The 20,373-nt window shown below is 39.4% G+C and overlaps 4 protein-coding genes across 4 annotated transcripts; 3 read left to right on the forward strand and 1 right to left on the reverse strand.

Annotated features, from left to right (window-relative positions):
* Positions 1-460: 460 nt before the first annotated feature.
* On the reverse strand, positions 461-19,932 carry pigb (phosphatidylinositol glycan anchor biosynthesis, class B). The gene is made up of 16 exons (XM_088370436.1): positions 19,708-19,932; positions 19,403-19,580; positions 12,808-12,965; positions 4,979-5,138; positions 3,492-3,655; positions 3,133-3,256; positions 2,845-2,962; positions 2,669-2,773; positions 2,457-2,587; positions 2,230-2,370; positions 2,095-2,146; positions 1,533-1,744; positions 1,389-1,453; positions 1,016-1,220; positions 764-941; positions 461-697 (listed from the first exon to the last, which is right to left on the reverse strand). Exons 4-16 carry the CDS (start codon positions 5,074-5,076, stop codon positions 584-586), a joined length of 1,707 nt encoding a protein of 568 aa, XP_088226562.1. The 5' UTR covers positions 5,077-5,138; positions 12,808-12,965; positions 19,403-19,580; positions 19,708-19,932; the 3' UTR covers positions 461-583.
* Positions 4,944-5,556, forward strand: pigbos1 (PIGB opposite strand 1). The gene is made up of 2 exons (XM_088370440.1): positions 4,944-5,105; positions 5,273-5,556. The coding sequence occupies exon 2, from the start codon at positions 5,323-5,325 to the stop codon at positions 5,497-5,499; it is 177 nt and encodes a 58-aa protein (XP_088226566.1). The 5' UTR covers positions 4,944-5,105; positions 5,273-5,322; the 3' UTR covers positions 5,500-5,556.
* Positions 6,406-14,163, forward strand: rab27a (RAB27A, member RAS oncogene family). The gene is made up of 6 exons (XM_088370439.1): positions 6,406-6,611; positions 10,947-11,115; positions 11,593-11,678; positions 11,776-11,879; positions 12,308-12,431; positions 12,798-14,163. Exons 2-6 carry the CDS (start codon positions 10,963-10,965, stop codon positions 12,991-12,993), a joined length of 663 nt encoding a protein of 220 aa, XP_088226565.1. The 5' UTR covers positions 6,406-6,611; positions 10,947-10,962; the 3' UTR covers positions 12,994-14,163.
* On the forward strand, positions 14,191-19,013 carry vrk3 (VRK serine/threonine kinase 3). Its single transcript, XM_088370437.1, has 15 exons — positions 14,191-14,308; positions 15,047-15,246; positions 15,357-15,470; positions 15,665-15,766; positions 15,853-16,002; positions 16,176-16,313; positions 16,397-16,452; positions 16,639-16,705; positions 16,797-16,878; positions 16,958-17,054; positions 17,134-17,226; positions 17,347-17,479; positions 17,647-17,764; positions 17,866-17,924; positions 17,994-19,013. The coding sequence occupies exons 1-15, from the start codon at positions 14,289-14,291 to the stop codon at positions 18,128-18,130; spliced, it is 1,566 nt and encodes a 521-aa protein (XP_088226563.1). The 5' UTR covers positions 14,191-14,288; the 3' UTR covers positions 18,131-19,013.
* Positions 19,933-20,373: the final 441 nt, after the last annotated feature.

A 20,373-nucleotide genomic window follows, 5' to 3' on the forward strand; every position in this document is an offset into this window, starting at 1 on the left:
TTAAAAATGGTCCGTCACCTCCTCGTTCACTCTCGGACAGGAGCCGCACTTTTCCGCAGGGCTGCCACAACCGTCCGGTGTTTTGCAGTCGAAACCAACGTGGCGTCAACTAGGTGCTCAGCCGCCGAAAATACGACAGGAGACGTTTAATAACTAGATAAGTTACTGTTGGCCGTAACCACGCCAAAATCGGCCATAAGCACAACCGGAATTGTCAGCTGCAACAGTCGTTCTTCTTGTTGCCACATTCGGCGATTGGCAAACAAGAATATTACCGCCACCTATTGGTTAGGAGTGTGGATCAGACAAGCCATACAGAATTAACCATTCAAATAAACAAGACAATCTGCGCATGCTCCCGAATGTATTTCTCATAGCCCAATTCAGTTTTTTTCATTCACTTAAAAATACCAAATTAAATTATTAGATAATCATTCAAATAAACAAACATGACAATCAGTAAATGATCTGTGTGTATTTCTCACAGCTCAATTGTATTGTTTTTTGAATCATTAAAAAATACCAAATTAAATGGAAAATGAACAGAACATAAGGTTATCTCCAGACTTTTTAAAGCTGGTCGTCAGTGTCTTTCATAAATATAGATCCTTCTTCCAACTTTTCCTTCAGGAACATGAGTGTGAAATAAATCAGTTGTTTTTGTGAAGTTATTGTCCCGCAGAAACATAGAGATCTCCTACAACATAAAATGCATTCGGTCATTTGTCCGCTTTAGCTTTCGACAAATGCGTAGCACATTTACCTTCTCCAAGACGTCAAAGAGAACCAAGTGAGTAGGCTGCGACTGCGCGTCTGGAAAGGAAGTCCGGAGCCACAGAAGCGGATCATGGTAGAACCTGTCCGCTTCATCCACGTGGCCAACTCGGCTGAGATCAGGCGGGCACTCGAGAAATGCCATCTTTAATGGACAGTGGACGTGGCTGCAAGGTGACAGAAAACGTTCAACATTGTGTACTTGTTACCAGGCCCCCAAGCCAGATGGCACATTTGGTACCTGTAGTAAGGCGTTGAGTGGCAAGGCATGAGGAAGCGGACGTCTGCCTCGGATACGTTGTGGCAAAGTGCACGGACATGGCTCATGACGTCCAGAGCGCCGCGCTGGTGAATCAGACCCGTGTAGAGAGCTATAAGCAGGTTGGAGGCCAACAAAGCACCGGCGGCTGCTCGTCGCCAAGCTCTTAGGTGAGCCATCGCTACACCTGTCAACAAAAGCACATGAATGTATTTGATAAAATGTCTGAAGAAATTGTTTTAGTTGCACATCTTAAATGAAAAGATACATTTCCTGGTGCATTATTTGTAGCAGAAGATTTAAGACAGGAATGGAATCAACACTTTTGTAAAAATTTGAAATAATAAGGACTTACCACAGAAGATAAAACAGAAGGGAAGCACAGGGTAGATGAATCTAAACTCCTTGTGAGGAAGCAGGCTAAAAACATTTCAAGTAGGTCCAAGGTGACTAGGATTCACATTAGTGGAGAACAAATGAGAGAATTCCGACGCTTTACCTATATGCCCCAATGGTCCATGTAATGGCCACCAGGAGGATTTTGCACTTTCGGAAAGCTAGGAAGCATCCATACAAAAAGAATGGTAGATGGGGGCCAATTATGACCGGGAAGCCCTGAGTGAGGTACCAGTGCCAAGGGTGGGTGCCGTAAAAGTCGGCCACACTGTGGAAGACGTTCAACTTCAGGAAGTTGAACTGCACAAAGACCAACTATAAAAGAGGAGAGAAAACAACCGATGATCCAAAATGTTGAGTGAACCCCCACTATTTCCCAGTAGATAAAAAAATCAGCCCTTCTGTGAAGAACAAACATCTGCAATAATTGAGCTCCCCTAAAAAGGTTTACGCTGTACTGTAACTGCCACGAGATGCCACAGGGTAGGGCCAAAGGCCCAATCACCTCTAGATAAGGCTCTACTGTGGCGAGAAGCAAGGTACACCCTGGACTGGTGGCCAGACCAGGACCTCTCCACTGCGAGACATGTCGTGTCACGCTGATCCACAACCGTGCCTTTCTAGTTCATACGAATCAAGCAATTTCATGACAATGTTCGTTTCACCTTTTCATAGAAGATGCAGTCGATTATGGTTGAAATCATAACGGCTGTAACCCTAAAACACAAAACACAGTGTTACTATTAAACAAACAAACATGAACCTGAAACATGCAGCTGTGAAATCCAAATGCAACTAACCCGATGGGAATGTAGTCATGAACCACGAGCCTCAGTTTGTTTTTGTCCTGCCAGAAGTGATAAGCCACTAACGGAAGCCAGACAATCAGTGCCGTCGTTCGAACAATGATCGCCAAGGCAACAAGGCTCAAATACTTTTTACTTGAAGGGGACAAAAAACACAAAACAAGGGGTCAGCCAGGAACCGAAGGCACATCGAGAAAGATGGACGTTTATGTCAAGTAGACCTGCTGCTTGTTTTGGATCCTGGCAGGGGGAAGTAGCACAGAGCCAGGTAAGTGATGTTGGTCTCCACGCTGTTGCTTAGCGTTCTGGTGCAGCAGAACCACGTGAACCACGAGCACAGATGGCAGAAGAACTGCACACGCACGGGAGGGAACACAGTCAACATCCAACAGAAGTGACATTCAACCTGAAAAACGACGCCAACTGTCGTTACCGTCCATTTTGCCGTTTTGTGATCTTCCAGCGTTTTCATGAAGAAAAAGTATTTAACGTCCACAAAAGCAGTGACGAGTGCATGAAGTAGTCGGGGCATCCATATCTGCAGGGAAAATAAAGTAATTCAAAAAACAAATCATATCTGGGCAGACAAATACTGTAGCCGACACTTTCCAGCAGATGAACGGAGTCACAGTGTATCCAGTGCAGGAATTTATAGATGACGGCAAAAAAGAGTGGATAGGTGAAGCCTCTTATGCCTTCCTTCCATTCCCATGTCAGATGGCCATAAGTCACAATGTTAAGATTTTTTAAACAAACTTGATTGTAAATCCAATTGCCTGGGACCGGGTCGGTTATGTACTCGATCTCATGTCTTGATGCCCAGGAGGACAGAAACTATATATATAAAAAAAAAAAAGTGTGTGGATGCGATGAAAATGATTTGAGTTGAAAGGATATTTGAAGACCATGTGATGGGCGACTTCCACACCCTGCCAGTACTCATCCGGGACAAAGCTGGTCTGAACCAGGAAACAGTTCAAGACACGAAAAAGGACACAAAGCACAGCAACCCTTAGCACTTCTGTATGGAGAGGGAGAAAAAAATTACAGTAGTGACAATAAAGCTGACTTTGACTTTGACTTTGAAAAACTACAATTACCAGAGTTGGGAATAACAGCTTTACAAAATGCTGGCATTAGCATGTTGTTATCAATTTACAGCTAATGTAATGAATTACTTCAAACATTTCAACGTTGTTAGCAAAAGTGAAATATGACACATTATGCACTGAACAGATTCCAACAAGGTAGCCCACCTGTCCTATCATGAGTGTCAATCTCCTTTGTGTACAATAAGGACTTTCTTGTCCTTAGTTTGACATCCTCCTTGCTTGTCCTGAACTTCAAACGCTGTCTGAAAGTCTCCATATGTTGTCGTCGTGTCCTTAAGTGTGAATGCTGTAGACATGTGTTTACCGGTCTGGTGAGAGATAAATGTGGAAATTAAAAAAGATGTACAAAAGATGTGACGTTGAAGACTGGAAAATGTCAAGCAAGATAATGGCAACTTTAAAACAATCTCAAAAGTCAGTAGAGAAGCTTGAAATCTGAAACTAAACATTTTCCAACATTTTTAAAAGGATAATTTACCTCTTGTAACATTGTGCAATCACAATACCGTAAAGAATTAATTATAATTTTTAAAGAGCCACATTATACTAAATCAACGTTTTAAAGCATTTTGTTAATTGCTCACCCAAAAACCTACATACAATATAGGTGTACCGTCAAAAAATAGGAGAAAAAAATACTCATACTCCCTTGATTTCCCTTAGTTTAACTTGTTATCGTGCTTATTGTTGGCATAAGACTTTTTTTTCTTAAAATTGTTTTACTTACCCGATTTTAACTTTTGTACGATGCTAAGCCTGGTGTGGAAGCCGACTACCACCAGAGCTAGCATGTCATACTCTGGGAACGACTTCTATCCAATGCATCCATCCCGAAGTGTTTGATCACGTTAGTTTGCACAGTAGAATTGTTTTACAAGAGTTGCACTGAGGCACACCGTCATTTATATTAACAAAGTTACGCACACATTTAATCAGCGCGCGTACTCTCCATGCAGGAAGTGAGTGGGTACGCGCACTTCTTTCAGATTTTCAGCAGTGTAGACGCAACTCGGCGTTTTACTGCCTTCCACAGTTATAATGTTGCAATTACATGTTGAAGCAAATCGTTTCTAAAAAAAGAAAAAAACATAAATAATTCATAATGGTGAAAATAAAATAAATACAAAATATAGTAGAAAAAATGCATTAAAATCTATATAATTTCTTATCTAATTGTATTTATATATTTATTTTTGTATTTATTTCACTATTTGATTTTAATTTTTAAATATTACATCGTAATTTTTTAAAATTTTTGTATTGTATATTTTTTGTCGTTTTAATTTCCATGTATGTATGTTCAATTTATATTTAATAAATTTTATTTGTTTTTATTTTAACTTTCATTTATGTAGTTTTTCTTTTGGCAATTTTCGTCCTGCAATATGAAGGACCAAAACTGACGATATCAAAATAAATAAATAATAAAAGTGAAAATGAATATAAAAATATAGAATTTAAAACCAAAACAGATTTTCCGTAGGTATGAATTTTAAGATTAGGAATATTTGCATGAATGAATGGTAATCGCCTGACAAACAACTAGGTGCACTGTACCTTTCTGTCCAGCAGGGGTCAATGTCTAACTTGTTGGAGTGTATTTTGTATTCCATAAAGGAGAAGAAGCTCACGCGCAGCTTGCTAGCACAGGTCTTCTCGATGCCCTTCTTGTTGAGGATTTTGTAACGTCGTGGGGGGGCGGGTTTCCTCTCTCTCGCCTCTTGTACATTGCAGTCACATGGTTTGGATGTTTTCTTGGTGAGTAAAAATAGCACCGAAATTATTGGTAATCTGTAATCAAATAAGTCAACATGTCACTCAAGACAGCTCTAGTTATACTTGCAGCCATTAAGCGAACGTGCAACGTCTCGCGATATCTTACGTGAAAGTGTTTTGTTTATCCAATATCTTCCTTTTTTTCCCAGGACCACCTTGTGCTCTCTACACTTAAGGGGCTAATTTTGGGGCGAAAGGGATGCTTCGAAGAAAAATCCCTTTCACACAGATGGCTTTTGCCACAGTGCTTGGAATTGCTGGTGGTTTCTATATCTACAGACCTTACTTTGACCCAGTGCCAAAAACCACAACGCCACAGAACCAGGATGTGGCACTAAAATCGAACAGAACTGGTGGAAATAATTCATCAAGCTAAAATATTACAATGGAATAAGCTAAAACTTCTGAAACTAAATAAACATATTTATCACAATGTTGGTAGTGTCATGTGTCTTGAGCCTCAAGTGTCATGAATTGGGTCCAGCTAAAACTTTACACCAAGCACCCATAGAAATATTACGTTTGCCAAGTACCACCCCAATGACAAAAATGAAAATGCAATAGCAAAAACAGAGGGCTCCCTCCTCCTAAAAAGTAAACGATTTAATATTTCTTAAACACTGCACTTAAACAGTGTTAATTGACAATACATTGCACATAAAGTGAATTAAAAACTACCTCAAAAACAGTAAAAATAGCGATAAGAAAATGATAGTAATAGTTATAAAAGATTGAATGTAAATCAATGTTATCATTTATGAATTCTAACGGGGGGACTAAAATTAAAAAAACTTGTTAACATACTGAAGCATGAAAATGCTTTACAAAATGAAAACAAACTATCTTGCATTCATAAAAGAATGACTGGCCTTTTCATTCATTTTAAATGTATTTATTTCTCTATTGCTGTCTGTCCATAAGAGGGAAGGTCAAATCGTTGTTTTTACAGGCACACACAGCCACTGGGGACAGGAGGACATGGCCCCCAAGTTCTAAAATCCCATCTGCGCCTCTGGTCGTTTGAGACTTATTTAAGTCCACAGCCTGTGCAAACTTTTGGATTCATTTATTAAGTTTAAAATCTTTAATTGCACATTTGCTGTTTTTAATTGTGTTTCTAGCAGTACTGCTCAAACCGTTATTTAACTTGTGTCGGCTCACTTTCTCTTCGGCCGTCTCAGTTAGTAATGGTTACAAGAAGGCTACCCTGTACTACTGTGTTCATCGGGCATGTTTAGAAACGTTTCCCCAAAGTAGGACGGTGATGAAATTGACAAGTCGGAGCCGGCGGGGAGGAGGAGCTGCTCTTTCTTTCTCAACTCAGTATTTTGCTTCGCCAAATGAACTAGTCGCAGTTAACCAACCTGCATGACATCCCATAGCTCATTGGTGACGCGAAAGATAAATTCACTTCATTTATCCTCGGAAGAGTTAGTCTATTTCTTTATACCTGGCGACCTTGTTTTTCATTCTTCCAAGCAACACTCGGTGAGTTAAGTCAGTCAGCCATCAGGAAATGTCAGCAAGTCGCATCCGTTTTCGGCTAACCTTTCCTTCTGATACCTTGTAATCTTTCTCCACGATTGTTTGACATTTCTGCAACATAGCACGACAGCCACTGTGCACCGGTTGACGTTTGGCACTCCTTGTAATAACACTGAAGCGATCAATTTGAACTAGTTTACTTTTATCGCACAGTTGCTTAGTTTTCCATCACTAGTCTGGTCTTCTTCACTAGTTAGTTATTAAGAGCTCTAGTCAAGCGACAACAAGAAAGACTATAATGTCAAGTTTAAACTCGTAACGTTGTTGTCCTTCTTGTATACCGTAGTTGACTTACTGTATTAGTGAGGACCAAGACTACACTAGTACATGGACCTTAAAGAGACAGTGTAGAAATATAATAATATACGTAATAATAATATTGATTCATTAAGAAAAACATGATTAATTTTAATGATATGCAAAAAAATGTGTCCTATCACATCAACATACGTTTTACTTTTAATATAATCGTAGGTCTATTAATGGGTAATATTACATGGATCGTGCATCACCTTACAGATGACAAGTGTATTTTACACACTTTATACTATTAAGCTGAATATTATTGATGGTAAATAAATGCTGAATTATTCACTAGCTTTCATATCCAGTTTTAAGGTCCATATAATAGATTTGTCATCACAAGTAGGACATCTTTGGCATACTTGTAGGACAGTTACATGCTACTAGACAAAACTGTGTATTAGTTGGCATCTATGTGCTACTAGTACAATTCATGAAATGCATACTAGTAGAATTTGACGTCACTCACTAGTAAAACAGTTGTCAATTGGTGCACACTTGTCCTGCTTGTACCCTAAAGTTGTCTTACAAGGAGCATACTAGTATAGTACATGGAGCCTGTGGTACATCAAGAATCTCAAATGTGTAAACGTCTTGCCATTGTGCAGCCACATGAGGACCAGCTGAGGGTCATTACGTGTTCTATTTGTTGCACTTAATTCACTTTAGTGTTAGTTTGATGTGTTTGCGTGTGTGTGTGTGTGTGTGTGTGTGTGTGTGTGTGTGTGTGTGTGTGTGTGTGTCACAAGTAGTAGTTAGTGCCGCTACGTATTGTGCACATCCGGATTGCATCCTCTGATCTGGAGTGCTGCCCAGGGTGGGTCCTTTACTTCTCCTTGTCGAAATAATTAAAGCTGCTTTTTTGTCGACTTGCGTTGTGCTTGAAAAACCGCAGGAAAATCCCCTAAATTTTCTCTGAAGATTTAATTTTTTTCCGTGGAACTACTTAGCCAGCACAAACTCAGATTGGTACAGCAAAAATGTGGTTCTGTTGAACTGCTGATCCCTCATTAGGTATTACATGAAAAATGGGTGTGGTGGTTAAGGAATGAAATGTAACCAACATTGGGTTCATAGTTAGTTGAACCTTGATTGAACATTCTGGTTGATTGAACATTCTGGTTGGGTGCAGGGGTCATACGTTAGATCCTATCGTACGTCACATTGGAATATTTTTCATCATAGCCTAATGCTCATTAGCTGCCTTAATAGTTCCATACAAACTCCTTTACTGTCTGCTGAATGTTGTTACGTTTTCAACAACCAATTCCCAACTCAATTGTAATCAATGCGTTTAAATCGAATGGAAATAAGCCAACAGTTTGAGCATCATGATTCAATGGTGCAATTCAAATATTGCAATGAGATTGTTTTTCAAAATCGTTGAAGCTTCATGCAGATTGTAATGAAGCACTTGCTCAAGTTGCTCAAGCTCTTGTAAACAACAAGAAAACAAGGAAACACATAGTTTTTTTATACAAGCCATTGTGTCATGGATTATTTGTGAAATTATCTTGTGCCATTCCAGTCAATGATGCATACCAGGGCATGCTATGACGAACCATGATGTTATCGTGCATTACAGGATTAGATCATTACAATAGTTAAAAGCATCCATTGTGTTTAACAATCTGGTTTAGTGTTGTGTAACACATTACAGGAAATGCGAATGGTATCTCAATGGTGTCTCTACTTTACTACTTGCGCTGCAACATACTCATGAACTTTCAAATAAATAAGATGACAACTTGCACATGTCACCTCGTGTTTGTGGGCAACAGAATAAACAGCAATGGCTGCATCAACACTGGATGTAAAAAGTTTACACACCCCTGTTCAAATGCCAACATTTTGTGGCATAAAAGAGAATGACAAATTGTTTCAAAACTTTAAATGAATGTGACCTATTACCTGCACAACTCAAAAACTGTTAACGAGGGGGGAAGAAAAAATAACTGAATTAATGCTAACCCTCATATAAATGTTCATAATTAACCAATCACATTCAATTTAAATGGGAGAATGCGCACAATAACTTTTTGTAGAGCCTCTGATGAACCTCAAACAAAACACTGATGTTCTAAATGGCTTTTTCCATTATTTATTTATTTATAACAGAAGCCTGAAGGGTTTTTTTTCCTATTATTTTGAAGTGTTTTTAATTCTCTTGGTTAACTTGAATCCTCCAATTCTTGAAAGTCAAAAGTGTAATATATACACACATGCTGACACACATTAGCCCAAAGTCTCAGTAAATCAGAGGCAATGACCAAGCAATTTTTTTTTTCATTTTCTAGGGGCTCGAGTGTGTTTAGAAGTCCTGTCTGACAGGTGGAGTTTCCCAACAGAACGGAAAGTCATGCTTGCCTGTTTGCTTCCTTTTGAGCACTGGGGAAAGAATGATAACAAGAGGTTTTTAGGTTGTTATTAGCGTGGTGGTTCTGTTAGTGCTATGAACCACTGACGACTGTTTTGTCTAGCTACCTACTGACTGTGTTAGTTGCAAAAAATAAAGACAGGAAGCCTTGTTGGACCTTATAGGAAGTGTTCCAGCAATTTAGTGAGTCTCACAGGACAACAAATAAACAATAATATAAATGAATAAAATTAGAAAAACCTTTTTGGACATTATTCTAAAATGTATATTTGGCACAAACCCAACACTGGTCATCACCATTCCACTGAAGCATGAAGCCGTTTTTCCTTCAGCTGGAACAGGGGCCCAAGTCAAGGTGGAAGAAACTATAAACATTCCCAAGTACTCAACAGCAGATTGGGTAGGGGGGAAGAAAATCTGTTTCATCGTTATTTGGGTCAAATTGGTTGTAGTGGTTTCCAGTACATAAGTAGTGATTTACAGTTAAGAAGGATCAGTAGCACTTTGGGATTCGAAGCTTTTAGAAATGATGACAAGCTACAGTGTGGTGAAATGTGACTAATTCACCGATTTGCGTGCTTAAATATACAACTCACGATAAACTAGTGTATTCCACCAGGCATTACCCCAATTTTAAAATTAAGTTGTCCATTGAAGCAATCAAGTTGCATTACGGAATTGATTGACAGTTTTAATACATATGATCTAATAAATGTTTCCCTAAGCAACTCAATGACCTACATAAACCTCACTTGGATACGGTAGAAGTCATTTTAGCGCAGTTTAACAGCAACTCAGATTTAACCGGAGCTCAGGAAATGGCAAACAATTAAATGAATATTTAATCATTGCTTGGTAATTTATCCAAGAAGATTAGAGTACGGTGATTAATTCCTGAACAGAAATATTGTATAATATCGTGTTTTGTGTAATATTGTGTACAGCATTACATATTATAATAAATGTGACAAAATAATCCATTTTGCTTTTTTGCCCCCTCAAAGTAGCCTAATGGTGGTCTTAGACCGTGGTCCTTGGCTTGGACAAACATGCTAGTGTTAGCTTTTAGCTTCACTCAGTGAGTTCATCATGCATCTTGGTTGCATAAAAACACCTTAAGCCGCTTATGGCTCGACATAAAAGGATCAGAGGGGGGTCACGGTGAAAGAATGTTAGGCTTGTTTGAATGCTTTTTTCGCACACTGGTCATATGACACGTGCACACGTTCTTTTGGCTGGAATTAGTTGAACATGTGAAGTCGTTCCCTTCATCAAATTAGTGTTCATTTTCATCCACTGATTGCCTTTGTTATGCTCTCGTGTTTTAAATCAACGACTTTGTGAAGTTATTTTAAGCATGGCTATTTTTAAGATTAAAAATATATGAAAAAAAAAACCCATTTATATCGAATGTATGATGTTAAGTACCATGAGACAACTTCTGTGGTCACTTGACACTACATAAATAGAACTGACTTGACTTTCTTGTATGTACATGATTTACACTTTGTTGTTACCATAGTTTGCCAATAATGTGTTTTTTTAATCGTCCTATGTGGTCATTAGGTTGTGACAAAATATTTTTGTGTGTGTTGTAGAAATTCATCTCTCAATATGTCTGATGGGGAATATGATTACCTCATCAAGTTCCTAGCCCTGGGAGACTCGGGTGTGGGAAAGACCAGTTTTCTCTACCAGTACACTGACGGCAAGTTCAACTCCAAGTTTATCACAACAGTGGGAATTGACTTCAGAGAAAAACGAGTGGTAAGCTGCTGCTCATCTTTAGAATTTGAGAGAGAAAAATAATACTAGTCCTGCAATGTATCTCATTCAAATCATCTACTTTGAACACGTATTTACTTTCATTTCATCGCTTCTCTTTTTGTTATCAACTTCTGCTTTTGGACCAAGCTGGCCATTAAAGACATCCTCATCCACAGTTCACAACATACATACTAACATAGTGGTTGCAAATGCATAGACAGATACTCTAATGTTGCAGTGTAGCAAATTGAGTATATCCCAATACTAAAATCTACTAATTCAACCACAGGGGGAATGCGTACAATTTTTAAATATATCGCCTACAGTAAAATAAATGCCATTTATGTAACAAGAACATTTTATGAGCGGCCCTATAATTTCTTATAGCCACGGGAATCCGATTGGACATGCATTTCAACGTTTGTGTCAATTGGAGTTGATACCAGCACTCCAAAAGTGACTATGTGTTTTCAACAGATATATGATTCCACTGGTCCTGATGGCTCTTCTGGACGAAAACAGAAGATCCACATGCAGCTGTGGGACACTGCGGGGCAGGAGAGGTAGTCGGGCTTGCATTTTGGTTTGAACACGTTCGCAGTCTACTTAATAAATTGTCATTTTGTTTTTTGTTGTTGCTCCTCCCCCTCTTCCTGTCAGATTTCGAAGTTTGACCACGGCTTTCTTTCGGGATGCGATGGGTTTCATTCTCTTGTTTGACCTCACCAATGAGCAAAGTTTTCTCAACGTTCGAAACTGGATGAGTAGGTCCTTTTACTGTTGCACTGCATATACAGTATGAGTGGGGATAATATTAATTACGTATTTCACCATTTTGAATTTCTCAGGGCGTAATGAAGCAACCGCTACAGTGGAGTTGTTGACATCATACAATTTGGAATTCCCCTAAAACTTTAGAATTCAATGCTGACATCATTTTGCGACTCTTTTGCAACGCAAAGATCAGCTTTATTACGGGGGTATTCAAGTTAACAATTCTACTGTATGAAGAATGAAATTGTATGACATCAACGGATTGAAGCAGATCTTTCAAGCATGAACATGAATGTATGAAAAATGGATGTACGGATGGATATATTTTAGTTCTATTGTTGCATATTTCTTTCAATTGACAAAGTTGTTATTTATGCCATGCTAGACAAAGTAGGTAGTAAGTGTTTTTTTCTTTCAGGCCAGTTACAGGTTCACGCCTACTGTGAAAATCCAGACGTGATTCTGTGCGGTAACAAATGTGATCTGGCCGATCAGAGAGCCGTGAATGAGAAAGAAGCCCGAGAGCTGGCAGATAAGTATGGGTAGGTATCACTCGCCCACCAAGCCTCTTCCTGAAATGTTTGTCAAGAAGGCAGTCCCCAACTTGTTTGCCCATGTCAGTGAGAAGATAGCGTTAGACTAAATTGGCCCTCCTGGAAAAGTCAATATTTGTCCCCATGTGTCAAGTAGCTCACTCTGGCTCACCTGCATTAAAAGACAAATAGTGCAATGGATGAGAGCAGCATGCATAGTTTTAAAAGGCTTCTTGAGAAGATTACTAAAGTTATCTAAGAAGGGCTGTGGCATGTATCCCAAACAAATGCTTTTGTATGGATTTTTTCTAATCATCTCCGGGTTATTGTTCATGTTAATCCAGAGTCAACTTTACTTGTTTTACCACCCGAAAGGATCCCTTACTTTGAGACGAGTGCGGCGAATGGACAGAACGTCAGTCAGGTCGTGGACGTGCTGCTTGACCTCGTCATGAAGAGGATGGAACGATGCGTGGACAAGTCATGGATTCCGGACGGAACCTTCCGAACAAACGGTCACAACAACGCAGATTTGGCAGAGACCTCGGAAGGAAGCAAATGTTCGTGTTAAGAGTGCGGAGGTGTCAGTGAAATATATAAAATAGGACAGAGTGGAATCTGTTTCAGTTAAAACATACCAAGTGGCTCCCCTGTAAAACTGCTGATTAGTGATAATCTTTTGGGATACCGTTTAGTAGTACTGTATGTCGCTTACTGACCTTTCAAGTCATAGATGGACATTTGTTACTTGGGGTGGTGGATATTTATGTACAATATTGCTGAAATGTCCAATTGTGAAGCTAAATTCATTTTCAGGAATATAGATGGTAATTCAGCAAAGCAAGTTGCCATACCACATAGGCCATAAATACACAATTTAAATCTCTACATGTACTTCCAGCTTATATACTTCTAGGAAAGTTTGTCCTGCTGAATTTCATGTTGCAGTTAGAATCTTGCTCAAACCTTTCAGTATTCAGATCGTTTTATATTGAGCATCAACACTTGTGCCATGTTGTTTACTCCTCCACACAAACTCTGTATGTTATCAATTCAGTTAGCTCATTTTGTTGTTATAGTAGACACAAGATACATTTTTAGCATCTCTCAGACTTGGCTAGCCATTTATGTGCAATAACAATTACAGTAGATTGTGGACTTTAATTATTTGGCATCATTACTGTCCATAACAATAAAAAGAAATTTGTCCTGTAAGACATACGGAAGCAGAGAAAAATTACAATGTCAAAAGAAAATTCATATTTTTGTGTATTGACTGTTAAATACGTCTTTCAGTCTACGTACAATATACGTACATTTAAAGCAAAATATGTGTAACATTCTGCTTTTTTAAAAAAAAGAAAATTGGTTTTTGCAGACCCTTTGATAAGGTTATTCTTGCTCTTTCATTTTGAGAAGCAATGCAATGCTTAACTGCATACTTTGCATTTCAAATTATACTTATTTGAGATGTATTTGTAGACCATATGTGTGTACTTATACTCAATGTATATATTTTTATGAATCATCTTTACACTTGAAACTGTTTTACAAAGATAAAAATCACTAAAAGAATAGTTAAGGCATGCATGTTTGGTGTAAAACAGATTGCCCTTCAACTGATTTAAGTAATGAAAATACAAACAGAATTTGTGCCTTTCACAGTAGAAAATTTGTTTAAAAAAATTAGAAAATATATAACGTTTTATGTCCTTTTTAATAAATTGAACATGAAAAACAAGTCTTTTAAGTCTTCAAATCGTACTTCCAACGGCCCGCTTGCAGTTCTCTTACATTCCCATAGGGGCAGCCTGGCTGCAAAACCATTCCAGCGAAGGAGAAAATTGTAAACACAACCAGCTGATCATGGAGCGAGGATTGGAAAGGTTGTTTTGAAATCCATCTGGTTTTATACATTTTTTTTTTAATTATAGACACAAGCTTCATCTCTTATAGATGCTAACTACGCGCTAATAGCGTCGACACATTTCAGAGGATAGGAAGTTATATATTTACGAATAGCTCACTTAGCTCGTAATGTTGTTCACAGCGACGGACATGTTTACGATCACTGTTGTTTGCATTATGTTATTTCAAGCTAGTTGTGGTTTTGATGTGCTATATGTTGATTGTCCTTTCACAATAACCGAACGGAATTTATCATGTACACTCACTGTACATAACTGGCATGTCAATAATGTATGTTAGCTAATCTGGGTTTGTAATAATAGCGTTGATATACAGTAGCTCTCAGACGTGACCTTCTCATTGTACAATACTGAATAAATGCCACTTCGCTACAATGCAATCACTAATCAAACCTGTTTAAGTACATTTATTGTCGCTTCAAAATAACCACACACACGCAGCTATTAACATATAAACCGCTGGCAACCAACCATGTGACTCATTGGCGTTACAATGTCTCAAGAATGTATACCTTAAAAATGGTAATGATATTTAAAAATAAATAAAGCTTTCCAAATGCATGCATATGGTCCTGGTCATTTGGCACGCCTTGAGTTTGGTTGTAGAGCTGTGTTATTTTCAGTTGATTCCAAACCATCTGATTGTGATGTTTTATTCCTCAGCTACATTGCATGCTCATGTATGTTCTCTTGCAGAACGACGTTCCGATTCTGCCCTCAGTGCGGTGCAAAGCTGCAGTCTGGTTTTAAATTTTGTCCTTCATGTGGGGAGAAAATTCCTTGTGCCAGCGATGCATCAGCACTTGAGGCCATCAAACCATCTCCAAATTTCTCCCCTCCTAGAGGAGATGAAGCCATTAGCCAAGCGTCCAACATGTGTTACGAGGCCACAGACGGTAGGATTAACTGCGCACCCAAGATGAGAATTTCTCTTTAGCAAAAGTAAAATGGTTTCATTGAGGGGGACAATTTATACCAAGCCATCAACATTTTTCTTCTTCTACAGTGCACGAAAGTGTCATTTCTCCACGCCCTGCGCTACGTAAGACTCGTAACGCCCTCCGCCTGGACAGGGAAGTCAAATTAAATGTAAAAGAAGATCCACCTCCAGTGGCACAAGGTAATAATTACCCAGTTATTACGGTGTTTCTTTTTTTTTTTATGTATTAACTCTTTTAATCACGTCTCAGCTTCTTTATTCATGTACTTGTGTATCATCAAATTACTTAGCCTATTGTGGTTCTAGGCTAACGATATCACATTTATACAGATTAATAAAATTGTGATTTCCACTGGTATTTTTCTTTTTAATAGAAAACAGCGCGTCTTCACCAAAGGAAACTCCAGTCAAACGTGTAAAGAAGTCAGCAGCTGCTGAGGCCTCCCCCCCACCTATCTTGAAATCCCCCAGACCTGGTAAGCTCAAAAGACAAAAAATAACAATCAAACAATTCATTTTCTATGGTAGACAGCCACATGTCATCTATCAACGTTACCCACAGGAAGGGGCAGAGGAACGCTTTTGCAGCCTGTAGAAGAAGGGGAGATGACAAATGTAACCATGAGGACCGCAGCGGAATCCACTGTGGACGGCCCGCCGCGGACAGTCATTTCTCCACTTTCCTCGCCAACCTCTAAATCTTCGTCCAAAGGTGAACAATACACGCGCAATGTCCACAGCAGCCTTTTTGGGTGGCCATAGTTGTGGCACTGTCTGAGCCAGTTAGAGTACACGTATACGTGCCCAATAAGAACTATGTGAATGCTTATCCGTGCTCTCGTTTCATCCGAATGGATGGATGTGCTTGTCTGTGCAAATGCGCAGGCAGAGGACAGAACAAAGCCAAGAAGGTGGCTGCCGTGGAGCGACTGGAGGACGGCGAGGAGCTAACGGACACCACGGGCAGGAAGTGGACGCTGGTCAAGCTGCTCAGTCAGATCCCAACAGAGCTCCTGTATGAAGGTAACGCTGCACTTGTCATGTCTGCCAGTCAATGAAAGCGCATTCTGGCTGTGCCAACTGTACGATGTTCATTTTTTCCTCAGTTGTGCCCAAAGGCTCATGGACCTCCTCGAAGGAATCCGCTTATGTCCTTAAATTGGTGAGTAGAATATTTAGTTTTGAAACAAAACTCAGCCGGCGCCGCACACTTGGCCACTGACCCTCACGCACATAATGAACTCGCTGCAATTTAAGAACTGTGGCAATATTTTGAGACGCCGCAACTTTTCTGCAACCACAACGATATCCAACTCTTTGAATAAAGAGCTGAGCATCTGAATTCCAGGGTGCCGTACGAGGAAGAATCTACAAGGAGCAAAACTTCTTGCAGAGGGCTGCGAAGCCTTCATCTGGTGAGCATTTGATTTTATAAAAAATAAATTGTTAGTGTGTCAATTAAAGTCAAATTGTTGGCCGATACGTGAATGTGCATGTTCCCTGTAGTGGCCAAGTGGATTAAACAACACGACTTGGACTTCCTTGGAATTCCTTCCTGCGTCAGCTTCGGTCACACAGATTCTTACAGGTGCGCTGATCAACTTTGCAACCAGGCTCTCACATTCCGTTTGCAGAGAGTGGCTAACCATTTCTGTCCTCATTTTTAGGTTCTTGGTTTTTCCCGCCATGGGCCAGTCGCTTCACTCTATCATGGACAACAATCGTCTTCCCGAGAAGACAGTCATCCATCTGGCCTGCAGAATAGTGAGCGAGCATCCTTTGCCCAATTTGTCCCCCTCGCCCATGACGCTTGAAGCCGACGTGTTGTGCGTCCCTTTTGCAGTTGGATGTACTGCATTACATCCATTCCAACGAGTACGTGCACGCGGACATCAACGCTGAAAACATCTTCATCCAAGCGGGATACCCCACGCAGGTCGGAAGAACGCTTGCTAAGACTGGCTTCTGTGTGGAGCACCCACTGCGGTGTGTGTGTGCTTCTGTCTTGCCTTTGCATACGTCTATGTGTCTTGTTTTTTTGTGTTTCTGCCTTCAGATATTTTTAGTGGGATACTATCACACCTCGCGCTACTGTCCCGGTGGACGCCATGTGGTATATCGCCAAGGCATCCAAGAGCTACACGAAGGATCGCTGGAATTCATCAGCATTGATTCTCATGCCGGAGCAGGTGAGTTCACATTCTTAGACTTGCCCCCATATGTGGCATAAGTGCACCAATGTAAACCACAACAAACTCTCCACCTGAACTTTTAAGGAGTATTTTGGGGGGAGGTGCTACTTACTCTGTGTTTAAAGCTTAGGAAGCAGTGCTTAATTCAAGATGTGCTCTTTTAGCGCCGTCACGGCGCAGTGACCTGCAGTCTCTGGCCTACTGCATGCTGCAGTGGCACACGGGCACGCTGCCGTGGAGCGGCCTTACTGATCCCGAGCAGGTTTCTTGCCTCAAACAGAGGTGAGCCTTTTGGTATTTGGAACTGTTCTTAATTTTTGGGCTGCATGTTTTGTACTGTGGTTACGGTGTATTCTCTCATACTATATGCGTTGTTATTTCAGATACTTAGACGACGTTCCAGCACTGTTGAGTTACTGTTTCGGAAAGAATAAAGTTTCAGGTAAGTAAATATTTATAATCATCACAGCAAGTAAGTGATTAAAAGCTTGCACCATGTTTTGTTACTTAGGTACATTTCAGAGCTACGTGAGCTCGGTGGCAGATCTGCAGTACACGGAGCAGCCAGACTACTCGGAACTGAAAGCCAGGCTCGCCATAGCTTTGTCGCATATGGGGGGCTCAGTGGAAAAACCCCTCACTTTTTAGCAAAGAATGTAAAGGAAGACACAATGTGAATTGCAAATGTTTCACAATGCCGTTAAGACTGACTGCAGATATAAGGGTTTTAATTCTCACTTCAATGTTTATTTTTATAGTTTTTATTTAATTAATGCAGCTGCTAGTGAAACTAGTGTCATGATTGGATGTATAATTAAATTGCAGCCTTTTACCTCAAAGCAGGGGTCGGGAACCTTTTTGGCGGACAGAGTCATAAATGCCCTTTTTTTAAAAATACTTTCCCGTGAGAGCCATACCATTAAAAAAGGATGGGCTAACTACAATTAAATGCAAGCATTTTAATTAAGACCAATGATTTTTTGAGAGATTGGCTGATATGACGCAACCGTGGATTTCAGACGTGATCATACTTTATATTTTGAAAGCTAATTTAACATTTTGATTTCAGTAGGTCTATTTTTTTACTTTGATAATATAACAAAATGATTTATGACTTCAAACAAATGTCAGATTTGTCCGCGAGCCAGACGCAGTCACCAAAAGAGCCATATATGGCTCGCGAGCCATAGGTTCCCGACCCCTGCCTTAAAGTATATGCAGGAATATGCTCATATATATCATATTCATATTGAAATATGGTGTCTGCATATAACATGACAGGCAAGTGTTTTTTTTTTTTTTTAAATTGGATCTTTCTGAGCTGTTGTTTTTCACAGAATGTGTTATTTAATGTTTAAATTGTGATTTTAATGCTCTTTGTAGTTTGCATTTTCACATTTGATGCACTGGTTTTGATAGTTTGCCTTTTTTTCTTAAATGTTGCGTTGTCTTCAAACGCTTCCCTGGAACCAACCATGGATTGACCATCTTGCAACAACAATTCAACTAAAATAAACATGTTTTTTGCAAACCGTCTTTACATTGGAGTAAATTCAAGATGACAGGATATTTGTTTTTAAAGAAACTTTATAAAGTTTGAACTTTTCTAAACATAAACATTTCCGGACATATACAATTCTTTATATGAAACAGTAAATATCTCTGGTGAACACTCTTAAAATTAATTCCAAAATGAACAATTAAAAATTAAATTGCAACCTTTTACCTTGAAGCAGGGGTCGAGAGTCATAAATGCCCATTTTTTAAAAATACTTTCCCGTGAAAGCCATACCATTAAAAAAAGGATGGGCTAACTACCATTAAATGCATTTATTTTAATTAAGACCAAGGATTTTTTGAGTGTCCTAATGTATTCTTTTTAATATTTTTTTTTTATATTGAAGCTTAGAAAACACTCACCATTAATGAGACTTCTGGGGCTGCATCGTTTTGCTAATGGCTTTGTAGTCCGGTTGATATGCGGTGAGGTTGCGTTTCATGCAGGCGTTGAGGCTCTTGTCAGTCATAATGGCCCGATCGTGAACTGTTCTTGCTGACAGAGGCATGTCTTTTATCCCTTTGAGTATCTTTTCTTTATCTGTGAAGTCGTCAAAAAGTTTATTAGCCACATCAAGCATAAATGTTGAAATACTCGCCATCAGTGAATGGCTTTCCGTTCCTCACAATTACTAATGCGCCAGCAAAACTAGCTGAATTAAAGTCACCTTGTTTGGTCCATACACGGAGTTGTTGTTGTTGACTAGCTTGGTATTTGTTGAAAATGTAGCAAGTTGTGTATCAAAATGGCGCTTGATATTGGAGCGTTTCATTGATGCAATTTTGTCATTGCATATGAGGCACGGAGCAAAGCCTCCTCTCTCCACAAATACGAATTCTTCGGTCCTCTCACTCTGAAAATTTCGGTAATCGTCATCTTTTTTACTCTTCGTCATCTATCTTGCTTACCTGGCACACACTAGCTAGCTAGGTGAAATTTTAAATAAAGCGGCCCCGTATTGTCCAATAAAAATCGCGCTTTTTTTGTCCGACCTGGCGACACCCTTCTGTACATCGAAGGGCAGCTGAGATTGGTTGATATGACGCAACCGTGGATTTCAGACGTGATCATACTTTATATTTTGAAAGCTAATTTAATATTGATAACAAAATATATGTATATATATAATAAAATGATTTATGACTTCAAACAAATGTCAGATTTGTCCGTGAGCCAGACACAGTCACCAAAAGAGCCATATATGGCTCGCGAGCCATAGGTTCCCGACCCCTGCCTTAAAGTATATGCAGGAATATTCTCATATATATCATATTCATATTGAAATATGGTGTCTACATATAACATGACAGGCAAGTTTTTTTTTAAATTGGAT

This window comes from Syngnathus floridae, chromosome 3 (genome assembly GCF_059516105.1).
Source record: "Syngnathus floridae isolate MCC-2025c chromosome 3, RoL_Sflo_1.0, whole genome shotgun sequence".
Classification (NCBI taxonomy): Eukaryota; Metazoa; Chordata; class Actinopteri; order Syngnathiformes; family Syngnathidae; genus Syngnathus; species Syngnathus floridae.

Excerpts from the sequence above, each read along its gene's own strand:
- pigb (XM_088370436.1), bottom strand. The coding sequence starts at position 5,076 with ATGTACAAGAGGCGAGAGAGAGGAAACCCGCCCCCCCACGACGTTACA. Across the intron at positions 3,257-3,491 it reads TGACACTCATGATAGGACAG|AAGTGCTAAGGGTTGCTGTG; the intron begins GTGGGCTACCTT and ends CTCTCCATACAG. Across the intron at positions 1,454-1,532 it reads TGGACCATTGGGGCATATAG|CCTGCTTCCTCACAAGGAGT; the intron begins GTAAAGCGTCGG and ends AAATGTTTTTAG.
- pigbos1 (XM_088370440.1), top strand. The coding sequence starts at position 5,323 with ATGCTTCGAAGAAAAATCCCTTTCACACAGATGGCTTTTGCCACAGTG.
- rab27a (XM_088370439.1), top strand. The coding sequence starts at position 10,963 with ATGTCTGATGGGGAATATGATTACCTCATCAAGTTCCTAGCCCTGGGA. Across the intron at positions 11,116-11,592 it reads ACTTCAGAGAAAAACGAGTG|ATATATGATTCCACTGGTCC; the intron begins GTAAGCTGCTGC and ends TGTTTTCAACAG. Across the intron at positions 11,880-12,307 it reads CAACGTTCGAAACTGGATGA|GCCAGTTACAGGTTCACGCC; the intron begins GTAGGTCCTTTT and ends TTTTTCTTTCAG.
- vrk3 (XM_088370437.1), top strand. The coding sequence starts at position 14,289 with ATGGAGCGAGGATTGGAAAG. Across the intron at positions 15,247-15,356 it reads GTGTTACGAGGCCACAGACG|TGCACGAAAGTGTCATTTCT; the intron begins GTAGGATTAACT and ends CTTCTTCTACAG. Across the intron at positions 15,471-15,664 it reads TCCACCTCCAGTGGCACAAG|AAAACAGCGCGTCTTCACCA; the intron begins GTAATAATTACC and ends TCTTTTTAATAG.